At 38.7% G+C, this 19,038-nt stretch overlaps 1 protein-coding gene and 1 long non-coding RNA gene across 11 annotated transcripts in view; one reads left to right on the plus strand and one right to left on the minus strand.

The window, feature by feature from the left end:
- Positions 1–19,038, minus strand: part of ANKS1B (ankyrin repeat and sterile alpha motif domain containing 1B) — a 423,694-nt gene that overhangs the window by 8,969 nt on the left and 395,687 nt on the right. For 9 of the 10 annotated variants that reach the window (XM_027679966.1, XM_027679964.1, XM_027679965.1 and 6 more), the window contains 3 exons: positions 16,622–16,693; positions 6,114–6,200; positions 1,447–1,584 (listed from right to left, as the gene is read on the minus strand). In XM_027679966.1, the coding sequence (XP_027535767.1) occupies positions 1,447–1,584; positions 6,114–6,200; positions 16,622–16,693 (297 nt within the window). Of the gene's footprint in view, positions 1–1,446; positions 1,585–4,396; positions 4,491–6,113; positions 6,201–16,621; positions 16,694–19,038 lie in introns of those variants that run through there. The other variant, XM_027679967.1, reaches the window with a different exon arrangement.
- On the plus strand, positions 679–14,526 carry LOC113965922. The gene is made up of 3 exons (XR_003533681.1): positions 679–854; positions 9,666–9,765; positions 12,545–14,526. It is a non-coding gene; the product is annotated as an uncharacterized LOC113965922 (long non-coding RNA).

The raw sequence follows: 19,038 nt of genomic DNA on the forward strand, positions 1-19,038 counted from the left end.
AAATAAGAACTAAAGAATTAATTTGCTATTTTCAAAATAAAGAATATCTTTTTGAAAAGGTAAAGCTGCTGCTAAAATAAAATTTCACCAAATTCCATATCTCCCTTAATTGTCAAGCTAAAACTCCCTCTGACATGACAGAGAGCAGAGCAGAACAGAGGGATTGGCAAATAATAATAATTTCTGTTGTTACAGACATTTCAAATCTTTCAGATTCGGTGTAGTAGCCAAATATTCCTAGGACCTCCTATGATATGTAATTAGCTACCTGTGTGGTCTCTGTCAGATCTGTATTTCGATTCTTTGGTTAAAATAAATACAAAACTTCTCATACATTTTCTACACATTTGCAGAAGAAGCTTCAGTTTTCCAGTTTATTCAGTATAATGCCAAAAAGTCTAAACAATATTTAGAGAAATGAGTTATTGGGACTGATCCAGCTTACCACTGAAACACTAAAAGTAATGGAACAGCAGGGTAAGAATCACAAAATAACAGAATGGTTTGGGTTGGAAAGGATCTTAAAGATCATCTAGTTCCAATTCCCTCCTGCCATAGGCAGGAACACTTTCGACTAGACTAAGTTCCTCAAAGCCCTGTCCAGCCTGACCTTGAACACTTCCAGGATGAGGCATCCACAGCCACTCTGGGCAACCTGTTCCAGTGTCATACCACCTCATAGAGAAGAATTTCTTCCCAATACCTAATCTAAACCTACCCTCTTCCAGTCTAAAAGAAAAAAAGAAATCTGAAGAAATCACTCCTGGTGGTAACATCTGACCTCTTCATCGAAAAAGCAGCCTCCATCTACTTCAAGAAGGTGTGATGTGTCCAGGCTCAGAGGGCCCCCTCAAGTAAGTTCCGACCCTCTAGCTGCTTGTTGAGGGGCATGGGATGGACATACAAGGGTGAAAACCCAGAAGGCCAGATGTCATCAAATCTGTCCTTCCCTGACTGCCCAGGAAGTATAATGCAGTAAAACATGCAGGATGCCCTGCAAACATAGTTTGATCTAGTTGCTGAACCTACCTCTTGGCAGGACTGAGCACTGTATATAATGTACATGGACCCTTTTCTGATTTGTTTATTTGGTGTGCACTGAAATCTGAGATTTCAGAATAGGTGGCCAAACCTGCTTGCTACAAACTTCTTGGAAGGTTATAGCATAAAAATTACATATCAAGACTTGTATGAAAAGCTACTCACTAAGTTTACAGTCAACAGCTGAGGTGACAGAGATGAGTTATTTCATATGGAAAATGAGATATCAAAGAAAATCTTGGCTCTTCTCCAGAAATGTCCTTTTGATATCCCATTAGTCTTTTCATGTGGTAAATGAATGATACCTTCCATTAATCATCATATATCCTGAAAGCATTTTAACAGAATAAAATAACTATTACTATTACAAAGAACTATTAAATGAAGTATGTTCTATAAACTGACCACATCAAACGCAGTGAATACATGGCAGTAGTGGTGATTAGTCTTCAAGTCTTTAGTGATGTACGCAAATGTAGAAAGGTCTTCAGGGTCTTGTGCAGCACAGGAAATGTTACGGATTTCATGTTCAGCAATGATATTCTGTTTAAAAAAAACATTTGCAATCAATTCAGGAATTAAATTTAAAAGAGCTGTAAAAGGTGGGGGTTTAGATTCACATTTATATTGATCTGCTGTACTGAGGTATTTCAGAAATGTCTTAGTAAGAAGAGATTCAATATACCCCATGTGTGATCTTACATAGGTATTTGGAATTTTGATCCTTTTCAATTACTAAAAATCTGGTAGGAAACCATTATGTACTAGAGTCTTGCCTATGAGGCCACTTGTGCTTTGTACAGTTTATTCAGTATCCTTTGACAAAGAGACCTATTTCCTGGCATACAGCTATGAATACTGTTTCAAAGCACTATATGAGCATCTTATGAAGTTGCTGGTTTTTTGTGCAATGATCAAAATAGGACATTGTTTCAGTCTACTGACAGATGGGATCTGGTGAAACCTAGCAGGCTTAATAGCCAGGTGTTTGCACGTGGTGTTTGACAAATTTTAGCTATACCGTTTCATGAGGAAAAAACCACCAAACATGACTTATAACCGAAACCATGAGATATTGAAAGGCTTCTGATTACTAAAAAGATAACTACAGGAGGATCTGGCAATTTCTCTCCACTTACTGACAAGAGCATCCTGTAAGAGAGATATAGGAAAATGAAACCATTCATGCACCGAGCCACACTACTTGCAACAGCCAATGTAAGCTATAGCACACTACTGAGATAGAGGTGGGGCATGTCTGTCTGATGAAATAAAAAAAAGCTGTCTTAAAGCTTTGGAGAAAATTATGAATATTCATTACAGAAATTGCTGATATGTAATTATTGTGTTCAGGCCAAAGGAACCATGAAGCCAGAGAAGAAGATACTGCAGAGTGGCTTATGATTAGGCCTTGCTTCAGCAATATACGCATTTGAAAGGGTTTATTTCAACAGAAGAATGATTAATTGAATAGGAATTTACTTAGCAGTTATGCTTTCTTGAACTGTGGCCCTGCTGGCTGTAGCTCTAGCATTTCCACAAAAGTCCAAAGTGATCAAGCCTGCTGCAGCATGACATCGCAACTGCATCACGGAACATGTGACATCTGTGGTGTCCCAGTTCCTTGCACAGCCACCACTTGCCTTGGTGGCATCTGTCCATGTTAAAACAATCTCTGAACATCTCTGGTTTTCCCTCACCCCTCTCTTTTCCTTACCACCTCCTTTCCTCTCCCTCTTTTATTAATTTTTTTTTACTATATGCAACTAAATCATTTTAGATGCTTTGCCATGTCTTCTTTCATTTGCTAAGTGGCAACTTTCCCCCTTGCATGTAGGTGTCAAGTTATCGAAAAAATGTAGTAATATATCTAATTGAAGAAATCATCACTTAGGAAAAATCTTAATAAAAAGCATTCCATATTTCAAATTATGGAAAAACCGAGATAAGGAAACTGTTACTGAAGAAATGAAATAATCCTCCTAAATTGTTGGAACATACTTGATTATTTCTGTTTAATGCATTATTTATAAAAATGACAAAACCAGTACTTATGTTTCAATATATGCCAATTTATAATGACACATATAATCTCTGCTTAACAATCGCTCGCTTTTTATGTTCCTTGAAGCATTTTATTTTCTTGTTCTCAAATTGATAACTTTTACCCTCACTAAAGATTTTGATGAGAATTAGTATTATACCGAAACCAGGGATTCAGATATCCACAGATAGAGCTGTAATACACTGTCATTGATGTGGTGTTGACAACACTGTAGTTTAGAAGGCAGAAAGAATTAAAGCTTGGAGGGTCATAAAATCATATGTGAAGTACTTATGCCAAATCATGAGCCACAATGTAATCACCTGAATTTATGCAGCATATGTGAAAAGAGCTCTGCTATGCTTCAACTTTTCTAGGTGACCTGGGGTTGACACAGGGATTTGCACTTGAGTCAAAACTCACAGAGATTATTTTAATATTTTAATTTTAAACCAAGTGAATTTTAGAAATATACACATATCAAGTTTGTTTTAAATAAAATAAAGTATAACTAAACTGAATCTTCTGGGTGAAAATTAGTAGTGAAATTGAGTGAATATAGGACATATCCTCTGTGATCTCCTTTCAAAATTAAACATTTTTCAGTGCATGTGTTTACTGCTTCCTAGGGTCACTATTTCAGTAGACCCATAGTCTTGTTCTGTAGAAAGTAGTAGGCTGTGAACCAGCTCGCTGTTCTGGGTATGTTCCTCAGGCATTGACTGACACTGCACAGTTGTCATTCTAAAATTGTCTCTCAGTTTGGCAAGAGAAACCTCTGGTTTCTCAAAAAGCAGGGAAGCTGAAAGTCAGTTCTGGTTCTGCCAAGGAAATACCTTGGAGAGACCAGGTTTTTGCTAAGCAACCTTCCTTTTGCTTGCCTACCTCGTGCCAACCAATCTCCCTCCTGGCAGAAATCACCCAGAAGACAGAGTGAGCTGTGAGCCACCAGAAAATTCTGCAAGTCTGCTTTTTCCTAAGCAGCAATTTCTTTCTGGCCTCACTTGCAAAGAAATGGTGTCATGTCAAAGTGGTGTCATGCCAAGCTTCAAGGCGCCACTGAAATAGCTGTCGAGGAATGAGGTCAGGGCCCCTTCATCACCTGAAACTTTGCCTGCTATGACTTGGAATACAAATTCTTAGCTTGGTGGTACAAAGGAAAAAGATGAACAGCCATGAGAGCTGAGTTTTCAAGCACAGAACTGCTAGCTATTTTTGTAATTAAAAAGTATGCATTTATTGCTAAGTGGTGCCCAGCGCCGTCAACTATAAGCTCATACGGAAGCAGTACAAGTCTGAATAGGATCTCACCTTAGTGCTAATCTGTTTTGGGTCTTGAAGGAATTGGGAACAGCACACTGTGGACAAGGATGATAACGCTTCTGGGAGAGTTGCAGGCTATTACCTGGTTTTTACAGAAGGGAAAGGCAGTGCAGATTTTGAACTGGAGAGAAAGCAATCTACCACTTGAGAAAAAACACAGGACTGTGGCATTATTTACCTCCATGAAAAACATCCGTTGGACTACTAGGCATAAGGTTTCAGTGGGACTCGTGCAGAGTCATCTAATGCAATTTGCCAAACTTCTTTCAAGTTTCCATCTTATGTAAGATTCTATGCACTGTACAAAGAGACACGGGAAGCTCCTTTTGTTCTCCTGATTTTTTTGGTAAACCTAAGGACATTGCAGTTACATCCTTTATGCTACGGAAGAGATTTAAGAGCTGAAAGCATTATCCAAGTTAGAGTTAATAGCATTACAATGTCCTGATTTATGCCCTGCACATCAGAGAACATAAAGGAAATGAGGGTTGTAGAAGCTCAGTTCTGAATCAGTGGAAGAAAAAGGAGCTGACAGGAATCCCTGGCCTCTCTGCTCTGGCAAACGCCAGACTTGACATAACAGTAATTTCACCTCACTTTTTCTTTTATTCTGTCTTCTAACTCTAAATATGGTTTTCAAACTCTAGCAGAAGTTCACAAATCTGCTTCCATCCTTCACTTAAAACCCAGTTCTAGTTAAACAGCTTTAAAAACCTGATTGATTTGGCAAGTTTGATGGATACTGGGTTAGATGTACTGTGTGGTACATCTGAATGTTCAGCAACACAAAGCCACTCTATACATTATTAACCTAGTCAGGTAGTTGGGTTGTTGGATTTATTTTTTATATTGCTCAGTGAATTTTAGTCACATAACAGAAAAGATAATTTATTTTCTATTCATATGAAAGCATCAGTATAGATGATTGCATTTTTTTGCCACTTTAAGCATCCAAAGAAGAGAAATTCATGCATTACTTTACTCCTCCTTACAGAGCCTGTACATTTTACTTTGGCTAAGCATTAATCCATTGCTCCATCCATCACTGAGTTCTCTGATCTCTCAATTTCTGCTTTTGTGTTTTTGGTTAGTTTGGTTTTTTTGTTTTAAGATTTTGGATGTATTTTAAAACATAAGAAACAAAGCACAGGAGCATTGCCACACAGGAAGATGAAAAAATTATGGAATAACAACTGCTAAGAAACTGTTGCAGTTCAGAGAGTTAAGTGGCTAGTGCCAGGAAAACAGCTCATAGAGAGCCTCTAGCATTTTTCAAAGGACATTTAAGTCTCATGTTTCTTATTCTTAGAATGGCTGGCCCTGGATAAAACCATGTATCTTTATTTCAGTGAGACTTTTTTTAATTATTTGCCCAAATTATATTAATGAACAAATAAATAAATAAATATAAAGGATTCCACAGAGGCTCCCTGCCAAATGTCTTTTGTGATAAGCTTGCCTTTTAATGGAAGAACGCTGGACACGATGTTCTCCAAATAAGCCATTAAAACTGCTCCACTTGTCCTCCAGACTGAGTTTCTGAAGAATGGCAATGACATTACATCCATTTTGGAGAGAAGAGGTGAAAAAAAGGAGAGGAAAACGCAAAGTGCAAATCTGTCCCCTTTCTGGCCTGGTCCTCACAGGTATTACTATTTCTCCTAGTTGTGAGAAATAAAAGCTAGTATTGAATAATTGCACATACCTTATTTGTGGCATCAATAAATTTGACTCCTTTGTAAGAAACAGACAGGACAATGGTTGGTACTTTTTTCATTTGTTCTGTAGACTTCTGAAATCAAAATGAAGATGTTATTAGACTTGTGTTGCATTGCAAGAACAGTGCTCTTTTCTTCTGATAAAACACCTAAGTTAAACAAATATTTTACTTTTTCTTCAGCTGACTATGCTCTGGGCTTTTGAAATATCTGCCTTGTAGTTACAAAACTAAAAAAAAAAAGCATTGTTTGTTGTAAGGATGATAAAAGTTCTCCTTTTTCCTAGCACAATGAGAAGAGAATAAAGTAACTTTGCCAGGCTTAGAAAGACCAGTCATGCAACCAGCATTTCTCAAGACGTGTGTGGTTAAAACATCTACCTGACATGCCCCATCCATCGCTCCCTCCCCTCCTCCTGCCCTTCCCAGCTGTAAAAACCAACAGCGCGGTACCTCTCATAGTACCGTTTCTTTCCTGTAATTAGTTGTTATTTAGAAATATTTCACTCTTTTGCCTTCTTGTAGTTGTATTTGTGACATGAACTATCCCTGCAACCCTCTAGGCCTGACAGTCAATCTGTCAGCCCAATGTTGTATCTTGTCACGTCTGACCGTCTGCACTTTTGAGTGCAGCTGCTACTGGAAGCTGCTTTACACATGAATTAGCATGGAGGGTTATTCTGCATTCCCTCAGTGCCAGGTTCTCCTACCTACAGTTCATGCCTTCCTATAAGATTGTTTTTTCTTTTATGCTAGTCTACTTCTGTGTGCCTTCAATATGATGCACATAGCAAAGATATTTCCTGCTGAACAGATTAGGCAAATATCTGCATCAGATTTAAGTTCTCTGAAGAAAAAAATGTTGTTTACAAATTAAATTTACTACAACAACCCCAAAACCAACCAAAGAAAAAACTAAATATGGCATAATAGTCTATAGCTGATTTGAATTCTTTTAAGGTTGAAGACAATGATGGACTATTCTATACAGAACTATTGTAGATAAATAAATTAGATAACATTCAGAGAATGCTTATTCATGGGAGCATCTGCAAACAATCAAATATTTTCTTGAGAGGAAAGAGTAAGTTCAGTTACAGGTAAACATGAAGAAACATCAGCACACAGAAGGAAAGTGTGAACATGCTGAAAGATCTAGAATTGGCACCTAGGAAGATCAATAGAGCAGCTAAACAAAAGCAGCAGTGGTGGTTTTGTATTATCCAAGACAAATAAACAAGTTTAGTTATAAGCTTGAAAACACAGACTGGAACTGAAGAAAATATATTTTAAAAAATAAGTGATGCTAACACTAGAGAGCATAACAAAAGCTTCAAACAACAAAAAACCCCAAACCAAAACCAACCAAAATCCTGTAATCAAGTCTCTTTATCAGCTCTCAATCCTTACAGAATCAAATGAGACTCCATTTTTGCCAGCATAAAATTCAAAGCTACAGATCCAGCTACATTCTGCAATTAGTGTCCATTCCACAAAGACTAAAACCTCTAATTAAGGTTTCAAGGATAGCCCCGCCCATCCGTGTAATAGAGAGGATTGTTGCATCTCTCCATATCAAATGACGAGAGACTTGAGACAACAATCAAGTGTCAATTTATCCCAGAGAAAGCTCCTTTCGCCCAGAATTCTAGGCACTTCTAAAAGATGACAGCTTAAATGGTAAAATAACCTGAAGAATTTTAACAAAATCTGAAGAAAGACATTAATCTGATTTGCATGTCTCTGAACTGAGTGGAGAAAGAAACGGTATCCCTGCCAAAAGCAGAGCAAGTACCTACCTGTGCATATGTGTGTGTGTCACTGTAATAGATCTCAAATAAGCCTTTTCATAAAATTCACCTTCAATGCACAGAAAGCACGAGAGTGCCTGTACAGAAGCTGCAGTGTATACATCTATCAGAATAACAAGCAATAAACCCCGCACATGCTTATACTAGACAAAATAGTCACAAATATGACAATATCACTTTAATCATCTGGCAACCCAGCAATCATCCAACTTTTGTCCTTTTGTTCTGGCACGACAGCTACATGCAAGAGCTTTTTGTCTCCCATTTTGATTATTGTAATTACGTCCTTCCTTGCCTCCTTAGCAGCAAAATTCCCCTTCTCTGTCAACGTGCTGTACAAACATGGTTACTAAGTTCACATATTTTAGCTTTTTGGTCTAATTCTCCCTGTTTGGCATTTGTCATAAAGGTGAAACTTCCTGTTGGCAAGGCCATGCTGTACCAACTATCTGGGTGTCCTCTTTCCTCTAGACAGTAGTTTGTAATTTAATCATCTTCCTTATCTGCTCCACATCCACCTGGATTTGTCTAGACCAGACCTGACCTCTAGTATCTAATTGAGGTTGTGAACTGCCAGAAGACTGTATCTCAGTGAAACAGCTCATCAAGAGCTATTCAATTACAGTTGGCAAATTAGGAAATGAATCAGACTGATGGACATTTGTAATTTATTAGGCCAAACTGCCTCAGCTGGTAAGGAGCAGGGGATATTCCTCATCAGCTTGTAAAGCATAAAACCCCCAGGATTTGTGCAAAGGTGTTCTATAAGACTGTAGTCCAGTGTAGAATTATGATTTTGGGAAACAACTGTGCACTGGTACTCCCATTGCAACAAAGAGTTGGGCAGTGGAATAACAGCCTTTGTTATTATGACAGTGTCATCAAGAAAAACACACAGCTCTATTCCCCTGCTCAACTCTCAGTGATACAGTAACTGAAGTCCACCACATAATTATTATTTCCAAGCAGTTTCCAGGCTTCAACAGTTTCGAGTTGTCATGGTGAGCTCATACTATTTGCTTGCTGTTCCTTTCTTTTTAATGGAGCGGGTGTCTGCCAGAATGTGTAACGTTAGTTTTCAGAGATACAGTATGAATACCATTCACTCAGGCACTGTAAGTGCTTTGGCTCTGAATTCTAGGATGCTGAGATGAAGTCCCACAGCTTTCTTGGTCAGACATTTCACATCTCTGTGAAGGCCAAGTGGGCATCTCTGCCTGTGCCTGTGCCCAGAATCTGAGAAGAAGGCGGGACACAGGAGTCAGTATTCTCTTTCCTTGGGCTTTTCAGGTTCTAGCCACTGTATCAACTCCACAAGGACACAATGAGATGACAAAATATTCTTGTCCATCTGGTGTCTCTATGGGAAGCAAATGAACTTGAGCCAAAGTTATAGGAGTCACAGCTGAGGGCTGGCATTGCATGTCATATGCATGCTGACATATGGTCTAATGCTCCAAGGCGTGTTCATACCAGAGAAGTAGGATTATATTTCATCTCATATAGAAGGAATCATAGTGACTGTCTTTGGGCAAGTGCTCACTAGCCTGGTCATAGTTCCTATGAACTCCATTGTTTGTGACTGCAACTTTGGCTCTTTGATTCAATACACTTCTTCAGGGGAATCACCTGGATGAACAGCAAGCCTATTCTAGGCTCCTTGCCAGTGCCTGCCACTGATCAGCTGGTCATCTACCTAAGGACAGATGTGCATGTCCTGCCTCCACAGGTGCACTGTTCCTGCAGCCAGAAGTCTCAATGCTGCACAGTCTGCAATGCCAGAGAGACTGAGCTTTGGTCCCTTCTCTGAAATACTTCATGCTGGACAGGTAGGTGACTACGTGAAAGCAGGCCATGTATAATTCAAGAACCATAAAGCAGGCTTGTCTGCAGACAGAGGAAGACAGAAGAAAGCATTACCATCCTAAATCTAATGTGATATATGTGCAGCTTCCCCAGACCTCCCCCAAAAGACATAGAGCCTCTTCCTCTTTAGAATAAAGAATATCAGGAATAGTGGTCTCATCTGTATTTTGGTGCAGCTGCTGCAATGAAGCTGCTTCATCGCCTCAGCACCCACAGTGAAGATGAGTCCAGTGGAAGGAGGTGGAAGGCACCATCTGCATAACTGCCTGGTTAGTACAGTAATTGCTTGTACAAAAAAGGTCTGAATTTATGACTCAGAGTTTGCATCTGAATGCTCTGCAGCCATTATACAGGACAGTGCCAAAAGCCTGCATAGGCTTGGACAGGGTTGCTCCCAATTCCTCCTTTTGAATGGGTCATAAAGGGATGCAAGAGCAGTGGTGCCAGAGAGGAAGCGAGTGAGTGCAAGCTTGCTTTTCATAATTAATGAATTTTCTTCAGTTTCACTGAAAAAAATACCATTCTCACATCCAGCCTCTAAACACATTTCCATAGCATAGTAGTACTGCAAATTGTCTTAAGTGGATAAAGCATTTCCACCTGTATATTGATTTTGCATTAAAGGCTGTGCAGAACTGCTAGACATTTATTTTGAATATAAACTAATCCAACTAATTTGAGATCCACTCTGCCAGTGTGCCTAACAAATCAAGGTAATTAACAATGACTTAAGAGGCAGAGGAATTTGTTCTTTGAATAAAGTAATATAAACTAGCAGTTTATTTTAAAAAAGCAAATACAAAACCTGTAACTTTGAAGGGCCTTTAACCTTTTCAGGAAAGGTTAAATACCTTGTTCTGTGCAGAACTGAGAGTACTAATCCAACACCTTTGAATATTCCTGCAGCGTACAAAACATGGTATCTCTGAGCACACACACACAAAGCAGCTGAATAAGAAAATCAGAAACACTCATAGAATGGTGTCCAAGTAAGATGCTCACACATTCACTTGATAAAGCATAGCACATGCTGTAATCCAGCCCATTTTGAAAATGCTTTCATCTCACTTATTTATTACCTGCCAAGAGGAAATGGGATACATTGGTACTTCTACTTTGCCATGTTGACCACTTCAATGTACTTATACACACATTTATAACTGGATTATTCAGATTTCATACAGTGGCTAAAATGAAATCATGTTCTTTTTTAGGTTTTACTGCGTATGTAATTACACTTGATCTTGCAAATACACAGTAAAAAAACATTATTCAACTATGACAAGTCACTAACAATCCCATACATAAATAAATTCTGAGTACAAGTTTATGAGCCTGTAAAATCTTAAGTTTTCATCTTGGCTTTTTACTTTTGCAAATGAATCTTCTAGTTCAGTCCTACACTGGTTTTTAATAGCTATATGAACATTGTAGCTGGCAATTTTCCTATTCAATTATGCACTGGAATCCAGTTCACTAAAAGATTCTGAACTTTTTCCTAAACCGGTAGCAACTATTAAGTCCAAATGGCATCAGACTGCACATTTCAAAATATGTATTAGTGCCACCTACTATCATACCTGCATAAATAAGTCTGCTACTTATTTAAGGCTTATGAAGCCTCATTAAACAGTTCATAGAATCATAGAATATTCTCAATTGGAAGGGACCTACAAGGATCATTGAAGTCCAAGTCGTAGCCCTGCATAGGACAGCCCCAAGAATGATATCATGTGCTTGAAAGTGTTGTCCAAACGCTTATTGAACTTTGTCAAGCTTGGTGCTGTGGCCACTTCCCTGGGGAGCCTGTTCAGTGCCCAACCACTCTCTGGGTGAAGACTTTTTTCCTGATATCCAACCTAAGCTTCCTTTGACAAACTTCAGGACATTCTCTCAAGTCCTACCACTGCTCACCACAGAGAAGAGATCAGTGCCTGTCCCTCCTCTTCCCCTCACAAGGAAGTTGTGACTGCAATGAGGTCTCCCCTCAGTCTCCTCTTCTCCAGGCTGAACAGACCAAGTGACCTCAGCCGCTCCTCATACGGCTTCCCCTCAAGGCCCTTCACTGTCTTCACTGCCCTCCTTTGGATGCTCTCTAAGAGCTTAATATCTTTCCTATATTGCAGTGCCCAAAACTGCCACAATATTCAAGGTGAGGCCACACCAGTGCAGAGCACAGCGAGACAATCACCTCCTTCGACCAGCTGTGGAAGAGGAACTTGAGTGAATCGCTTTGACAAGATCATGCACGAGATGAAATGGAAATAAAAAGTCGAAGTCCACAATTGAACAGTTAGTTTTGAAGCCAATTTTGAAACTAAAGTCTGCCTTGTAACAAATATTTAATAACTTCTCTCAGTCCAAAAGGCTTAAAAATGCATTACTGACATAATTTAACACCTCTTGGAATAAGACTGCATCTGTAATCCTTGTGGTACAAGACTGTTTACCTCTCTACAATTAGTGGACGCTTCCAAGCTACATCATTAACACGAACATTGCACTGGGGGTGCACCTGCAACTCATGTACTTGAGAGTGAGATGGTTTTTTGCTTTTGCAGTATCTCTTAACACTCCTCTGCATCCCTCTGCACCTCAGATTCCTTTCAGCCACAGAGTGGAAGAACGTAAAATCCTCTGAAGAACACGGTACAGCATGATGTGGATGTGCATAGGGACTGAAGACATTCCACCACTTATTTTTTCCTTTTGATTAATATCCATGTGCCTTTTCCACTGCAGGCCCTCCCAAAGCAGTGGCCACACAAGAGAGAGATAGAGCTACAAGTCCCAAGAGACCAGAGACTGAAGAATATGAGTTGTCAAATACAGTGTTTGATCCCAACATTTATTTGCCTGGTTACTTCACTAGGAGGCCTATGGAGGCTTCTACACTTCTATTTTGGGGGCGAGGGAATGAAATGGAGATTGAAAAGTAGAAAGGGTTTGGTAGAAACAAGGAGACTGCCATCTAAATTCACATCCTTCTTCTTTATGTAAGAAGAAATGAAATGAGGAAGAAATACCCCAGATGCTGCCTATTTTCGGTGAGTCAACTCTGCTTCGTCTTCCTCTCACAAAGAGAAGCAGATTTTGTAACAATTCCAACTTTGACATTTTGGTCTTAAGTCAGAGAGATATTTAAATACCTGCTTTGTGAACAGAATTATATTGCTGGTTCCTCAGAACTTTGACTTGAATTTTAGAACCTCTTTTCTAACAACAAATAAATAAGGAAGATACATAATATTCAGAAAGGTGGCAGGATCCAAGAACAAAATCTAAGTTCCCTTCTGCTGCAGTAAATATCTGATAGGTTCAGAGTGTGCAGTTGGTGTATGCAACATCAGTGATTTAACATTGCTGCAAGGAAAGAGTCATCCTTGGTGCTGTGCTCATGCCAGTAAGTATAAAACCATCCCCTTCCTATCTGGTCAAGGAATTCAGATGTGTAAATGCCAGATGGAGTCTTCTGTAGAGAACAAGTCCCTTCCTAGCTCAAATTTAACTTTATTCCTTGTCTTTATTTTGATGCAAACACATTGTATTCTCCCTTCATTTTCCTATGATGATTTAAAGTGAAGGCATCAGTCTGATTGAAAATGCAACTTGCAGTATTTCCTATTCCACACTGAGAAAGATGAAAGCTCTTAACTTCTTGAAGGCATCTCTCAAATATAATTAATAAACCTATTCTGGCCAGGACAGCAAGATTTAATCTCCAAGTAGAAAAGGTCAGTCTAGAGCAGGTGAGGAATGGAGATAAGGAGACAGGACTGTCGACTGCAAAGGCAGTTTGTGAAAAAAATAGCTGGATAAAATATAAAGGAGTGCAAATATAGGAATGGAAAAACACTTTTAATGCCAAATATCCATAATTTTGAATGGCTACAAGAATCTGCAATTTTAGGTGGGAAAAAAACCCATGTATAACCTTGACCCTAATGTTGAGCTCAAGTTATTGCCTCTGCATGATTTTCCCCAAACAAATTCATCATCTGCCCTGCTGGAGCACATTGCTGCACAATGCCCAGAAGCACAGTGGATTGCCAAGAAGAGTTATTAAGACAAAGGTTCCCAGGTTTTGTTTTTGTTTTTTATTATTATTGGTGTTTTTTTACATTACAGAAGATTTAGGATCTCCCTTCACTCTTGAGCTATAAGGGAAGGAGGCCACTGTAAGCCTCTCTGTGGAGAGAGAGAAGGGATAACTGCATGACACTTCCCTTGAGAACCAAAACCATCAATTGCAATAACTGAAAGCCCTGGGAGCATCTACAACTAACAGTGAGGGATCTGCAGTCAGAAAACATGTCATTTTTGTTGTTTCTCTGTATTTATGAATGATTAGGAAGATCAAGATTTTTTTTTTTTCACTGATACATTTTCTTTCACTCTTGTGCACCTCCTGACTGGAAGACATTCAGTGAATATCAATACTTTTTTTTGAGCAGCATTAGGTTAAAGATGGAGAATCTAAAGCCACACTGACAGAAAAATTAGGTACCTAATTTTCATACATTCTCCATAAAACCATTATGTGGCTGAGTCCAGAAAGATTAAAAAATTGCAAGGAGTGACCTCAACATGGTACAAGGTTACGAGTGACATACTCCCCTCCCCCAACACGCTTCAGATTGCAGCATGCTACAGATTGTAGATATGTACATGGAAATACAAATAAAATACTAAAATTAAAAAAATATTGCTCTATCACAAAAGTACAACCCTATGTAAAAATCTTACTGACTTTAGAGACACTGGACAAGTGTACAGAATTCTGTACCTCAGAGCCAGCAAATAATATATCTACTTTTAACTTCTTTTTTTTTAAGTGAAATGTCCCTTTCAAGACATTTAAAGTAAAATGTAACTATATCAGAAGCTGCATTTTCAATGACAACCCAGTGGTACTTAAATACAATAATGATTATCACAGCAAAATGCAAAATTTCAGGATGACTTTGGACAGCCTGGACTCCAAATTCACAGACACCAACTTTCAGAACACAACCACAGGGAAATAGTTTTGGAAAAAGATCCATTTTTCTCACTGGGAAATAGGCTAAAATAATAATCTGTTCCCATTAAGTCAAAGTTTTTTGCTTTTGACTTGAATAGGAACATGATTAAAAGGACTACATAGAAAGAATAGATGAAATCTTGATTAAAAACTGTTTTATTCAAATATCTTCGCAATAAAAAACCTCAGACTAGAAAATAAACATTCTCACAGCACAATGATTTCAAAAGAGAATGTAAAAAATAAATGTACATAAATCCCGTCACTGTGCTATATCAGTGCCCTGTATGGCACTATAGATGACTAGTGCAACTCCACTATTTTTATAGAAAATTTGTATTTTAAATTAAATTTGCTTTCAAACACTTAGTTCTTTCAGTTATATAATTTAAATTGGTCAAACTTATTACTCATATAAATATATCTTAAAAGACCTATAAATTATTTAGAGTGCCTTTTTTGATGTTAAGCTTCCTAGTTCAGTCAGAAAACTTACTGAAGATGTCACATGCTACTATGGTGTCAAATTCTGCCCTAAGATCTGCGCAGGCATATGCCTAAAAAATTGAACTGCTAAGCCTGATAGTTTGAAAACTGGATTGGAAGATGGTACGCTTGTAGCCTCAATTAATTCCCCAGAACAAGTATATTTGATTGTAGGTCCCCCTGTGTCAAGTTGTTGTTTTTTTTTTAGAGGAGTTTAAGTCCAGGTACGGAATGATTAGCATGTTATTATCTGAAAAGCCTCAGGTCTTTAGGCAATCTAGTAAGCATGAATTACTGCAAGCCCTTAGCTAAAACAGCTTGTACAAAAGTCTGTGTGCTGCAGATATGTAACCAGTAGGAAATGGTTGTCTGATTGCATGAATTTTACACATCTTCCAGCTTTCTAACTGATCCGAATGCCACATCTCATGCTCAGAGGCATCTTGCATACAAAACTTACGATACACATAAGAAAAAAATTAGTTCATTCATCTGTGTAATTGTACACGTTTGATAGATCAGCAAACAATTACATTCTTCATTAATTAATCATGCCAGACCATGATATGTTCACCATGGCTATGAACCAGTTCATTCTTATTACAACTACAGTTGGGAATAAATCAGGCCGTGGCTTGTTTTGAGTTTCCAGCAGCGGTATGTTTCTTGGAAATAGACCGAGCCTTGTTGCAATTTTCTACAAACCAGTATCAGGACAAAGAGCCACGGGAAAACATATTCTTAACAGTCTGAAGGAAACCTAACTGCTTTTCCACCATCAGGTGAGACTGACTTAAGATCTCATTTCACCCTTCAATCAAAAAGCATGTAAGTAACTCATATTTAATGGAAACACTCATGTGACTAAAAGCATCCATAGGATTATGTGACTGTTGGATTTACCATGCATAAAAAAAAGCTTTTATAACATGTTAATATATTTATTAGTACATATTTTCACATAGAAAATTAAATTGAGATTATCATATAAAAGCTATAAATTCTATTTATAAAATCAATTTGGTATGGGCACGTTTAAAGTGTGTGGACAGTACTTTGAAACATACTGAAAGATTCACGAGAAAACAAAATGCATACATGCAAAAGAAAAATTTACCTTTAAATTTTCATAGTACTTGAAATTAAGATGTAATGCAGAACAGATTCCCTATTGAATACCAATGTAAATGCAAGGAAAAGAAATGGGTAACAGTACATTATAAAAGTAAAAAGGGCACAGTACAACCAACCACAGACTGATGTTATTTAATACTATTATGATACAGAAAGAAGTAGGTTTACAAACTTACCCTCATCTTTGCACACGCATCCTGTGTTGACTCTGTGCCTCTTAACTCTTTTACCAGCATAGAACCTAAATACTAAAACAAAAATCCATTGAACTTAACTCAAATTCCAGAACAGACAAACATCTGCAGAAATGCACTAAAAATGCTTTAAAAAGCCTACTTGTAGCAGTCAGCTTAATATATTACTTTAGAGTTTCTTTACTCTGCAGTTCTTTGATAAATCATTTAAACCAATGCATTAATCAGCCTACAAAACAAGAATGCACAGCAACAAGTGTATTGAATCAGCTCGTGTCTTTTGAAACAATATCTGAAAGTCTCCTAGCTTTAGTCACTCAAACAATGAGGAAATACTACAAATTCCATCTTAAAAAAAGCCATTTGATTAAAAAACGGAGAATCTGCTTTTTTTAGCTGCCATCTGCTGATCTCCTATTGTTATGTGTGCAATCACGTGGATGTGAAGGGCAGCAGCAATCTTAACCTCACTGTACTCAATCTGTAACTAATTTACGCGCAAATAGCAGAGCCCGATGTCAGCAAACAGAGAAAATAAATCTATACTAAGACTAGCTTAGACCATTATTTCTTCCTAAGGAAAGGCTGACCCTGAATTATTATTTTAAAGCCTTTACTGATCTGGAGGAGGGCTGGATGAGAGGAAGCAGAAGGGTGCTGTGTCCTGGCTCAGCTCACTGAAAGCCTCCATGCCCTCAGAGGAGCCTGCTCATCTCTGAGGGCAGTGAGTGCCTCACCAAAACAGCCCTCTTCCTACAGGCCTTTCCCTCACTCTGTCATTTGCTGGCACATGCAGTTTGAGCCCTCCTGCACCTTGGCAGCAGGCTCTGCTCCTCTGGATTTGTTCCTCTGGGGTCTCAGTACCGCTCTATGCCACGTTTGGATGGTGCAAATGGGATGTTTCTGTATTGCTGTATGATGTCACATGCAAGTTGGGCTTAACTGAGGAGAGAGCACAGCAAGGCACCCCTCACCTGCTCCTCCCCAGCCACAGAGATGTCTCTCTCTGTATCCTCACTGCAGCATAAGGCCATGGCTTCTCCCAAGTCTCCAGTCCTAAGTCAGGCAACACTGGAGATGAAGAGAAGCCACTGTGGGCAGGAGCCTTTTCCCAGAGGATGCTGCAGCCCATCACCACCGCCTGACCTTTTTCATTCTACCACACTGACTCCCCTTGGAAACAGCCTAAACTGACCCAACCAGTTAGTGAATCAGCTTCAGCTTAGACAAGAATCTATCAAAAATAACTTCAGTTACAGCTGAATGCAAGCTGGAACTGAACAGAGAATGTACTGGTTCAATTCTCCGGTCTCCTGACCTAAACTGAGATATTTTCTTTAAAGCCTTCACTTCACACTGTATACTGCAGGAGTCTCTGACCTGCAAGAAAACGCATAAATATTTCAATGTAGACAGTAGCCAACATGCCAATTAGTGAGAAACACTTTATAGGGCATTACAGATGGAACAGTGAGCAACACCAACACTACCAGACAAGCACATACAGAAAGGAATGAATGAAGGGCATTCCTGGAGGACTGCAGATGTGAAAGATTCATAAACCGAACAGCTGTGAGTCCAGCTGCGGGCTCGATGGTGACGTGAATAGGGCTTTGGGCATTAATTTGGTGGGACAGCTTGATATTGCCCTTGAAGAAAAACAATAAATGTAATGCAAACTCCAAAATTAGAAAATTAAAAGTGTATTGAGTTGAACTGTATTCTTTTCTGGATCCTGCTGTCTGACACTTTTGGCATCCTGTGCAGGTTGCAATTAATTTCTTCAATTTTTTAAAATTTTTTTATTTTTTTATGGACTGCAGTACAACAAATTATTTTTTCCTTGAAAGATACCAGTTTGTCAGGCACCAGGGTAAAAAAATCAGTGCTTTGAGCTCATGACAGAACAAGAGGAAGAAAGAGAAGAGATGGGCAGCTCCTGTCCCATCTGCACAGCAGCAAAAAGTCTCAGCTGAAGGCATTCAGAAATGCTTCCCAGGGAGGACTGTGGAATAGACAAACAAATCACAGAGGTACCATCCAATTTAGTTGTCAGAAAAATCTGAAACTCTAGGAGGGAATTTTGCTTCCCTTTGACTTGCTGTGCTTTTGGAAATGTTCCTTCTCAAATACTGAGAGCACATAGGAGCAATGCAGAGAACATCCAACAGTTTAACTGAGTGATGTGGCATATAGTGAAAGCTGCACCCATCATAACTTACAAGCCAGGGTTTTACTCTATAAGGCTCAGGTCAATACAGCTCAGTGAGCTGAAACAAAGCAGTGACGCATGGTCCTTTGGAAAGGAAGGTGTTTCCTTAATCACCAGTAACTTAGATATTCCTGGTCATTTCAACTTCATTTCTTTAATGATCCATACGCCTTCCAATCTATTACAA

Source organism: Neopelma chrysocephalum, unplaced genomic scaffold, assembly GCF_003984885.1.
Source record: "Neopelma chrysocephalum unplaced genomic scaffold, ASM398488v2 Primary Assembly neopelma1_59, whole genome shotgun sequence".
Classification (NCBI taxonomy): Eukaryota; Metazoa; Chordata; class Aves; order Passeriformes; family Pipridae; genus Neopelma; species Neopelma chrysocephalum.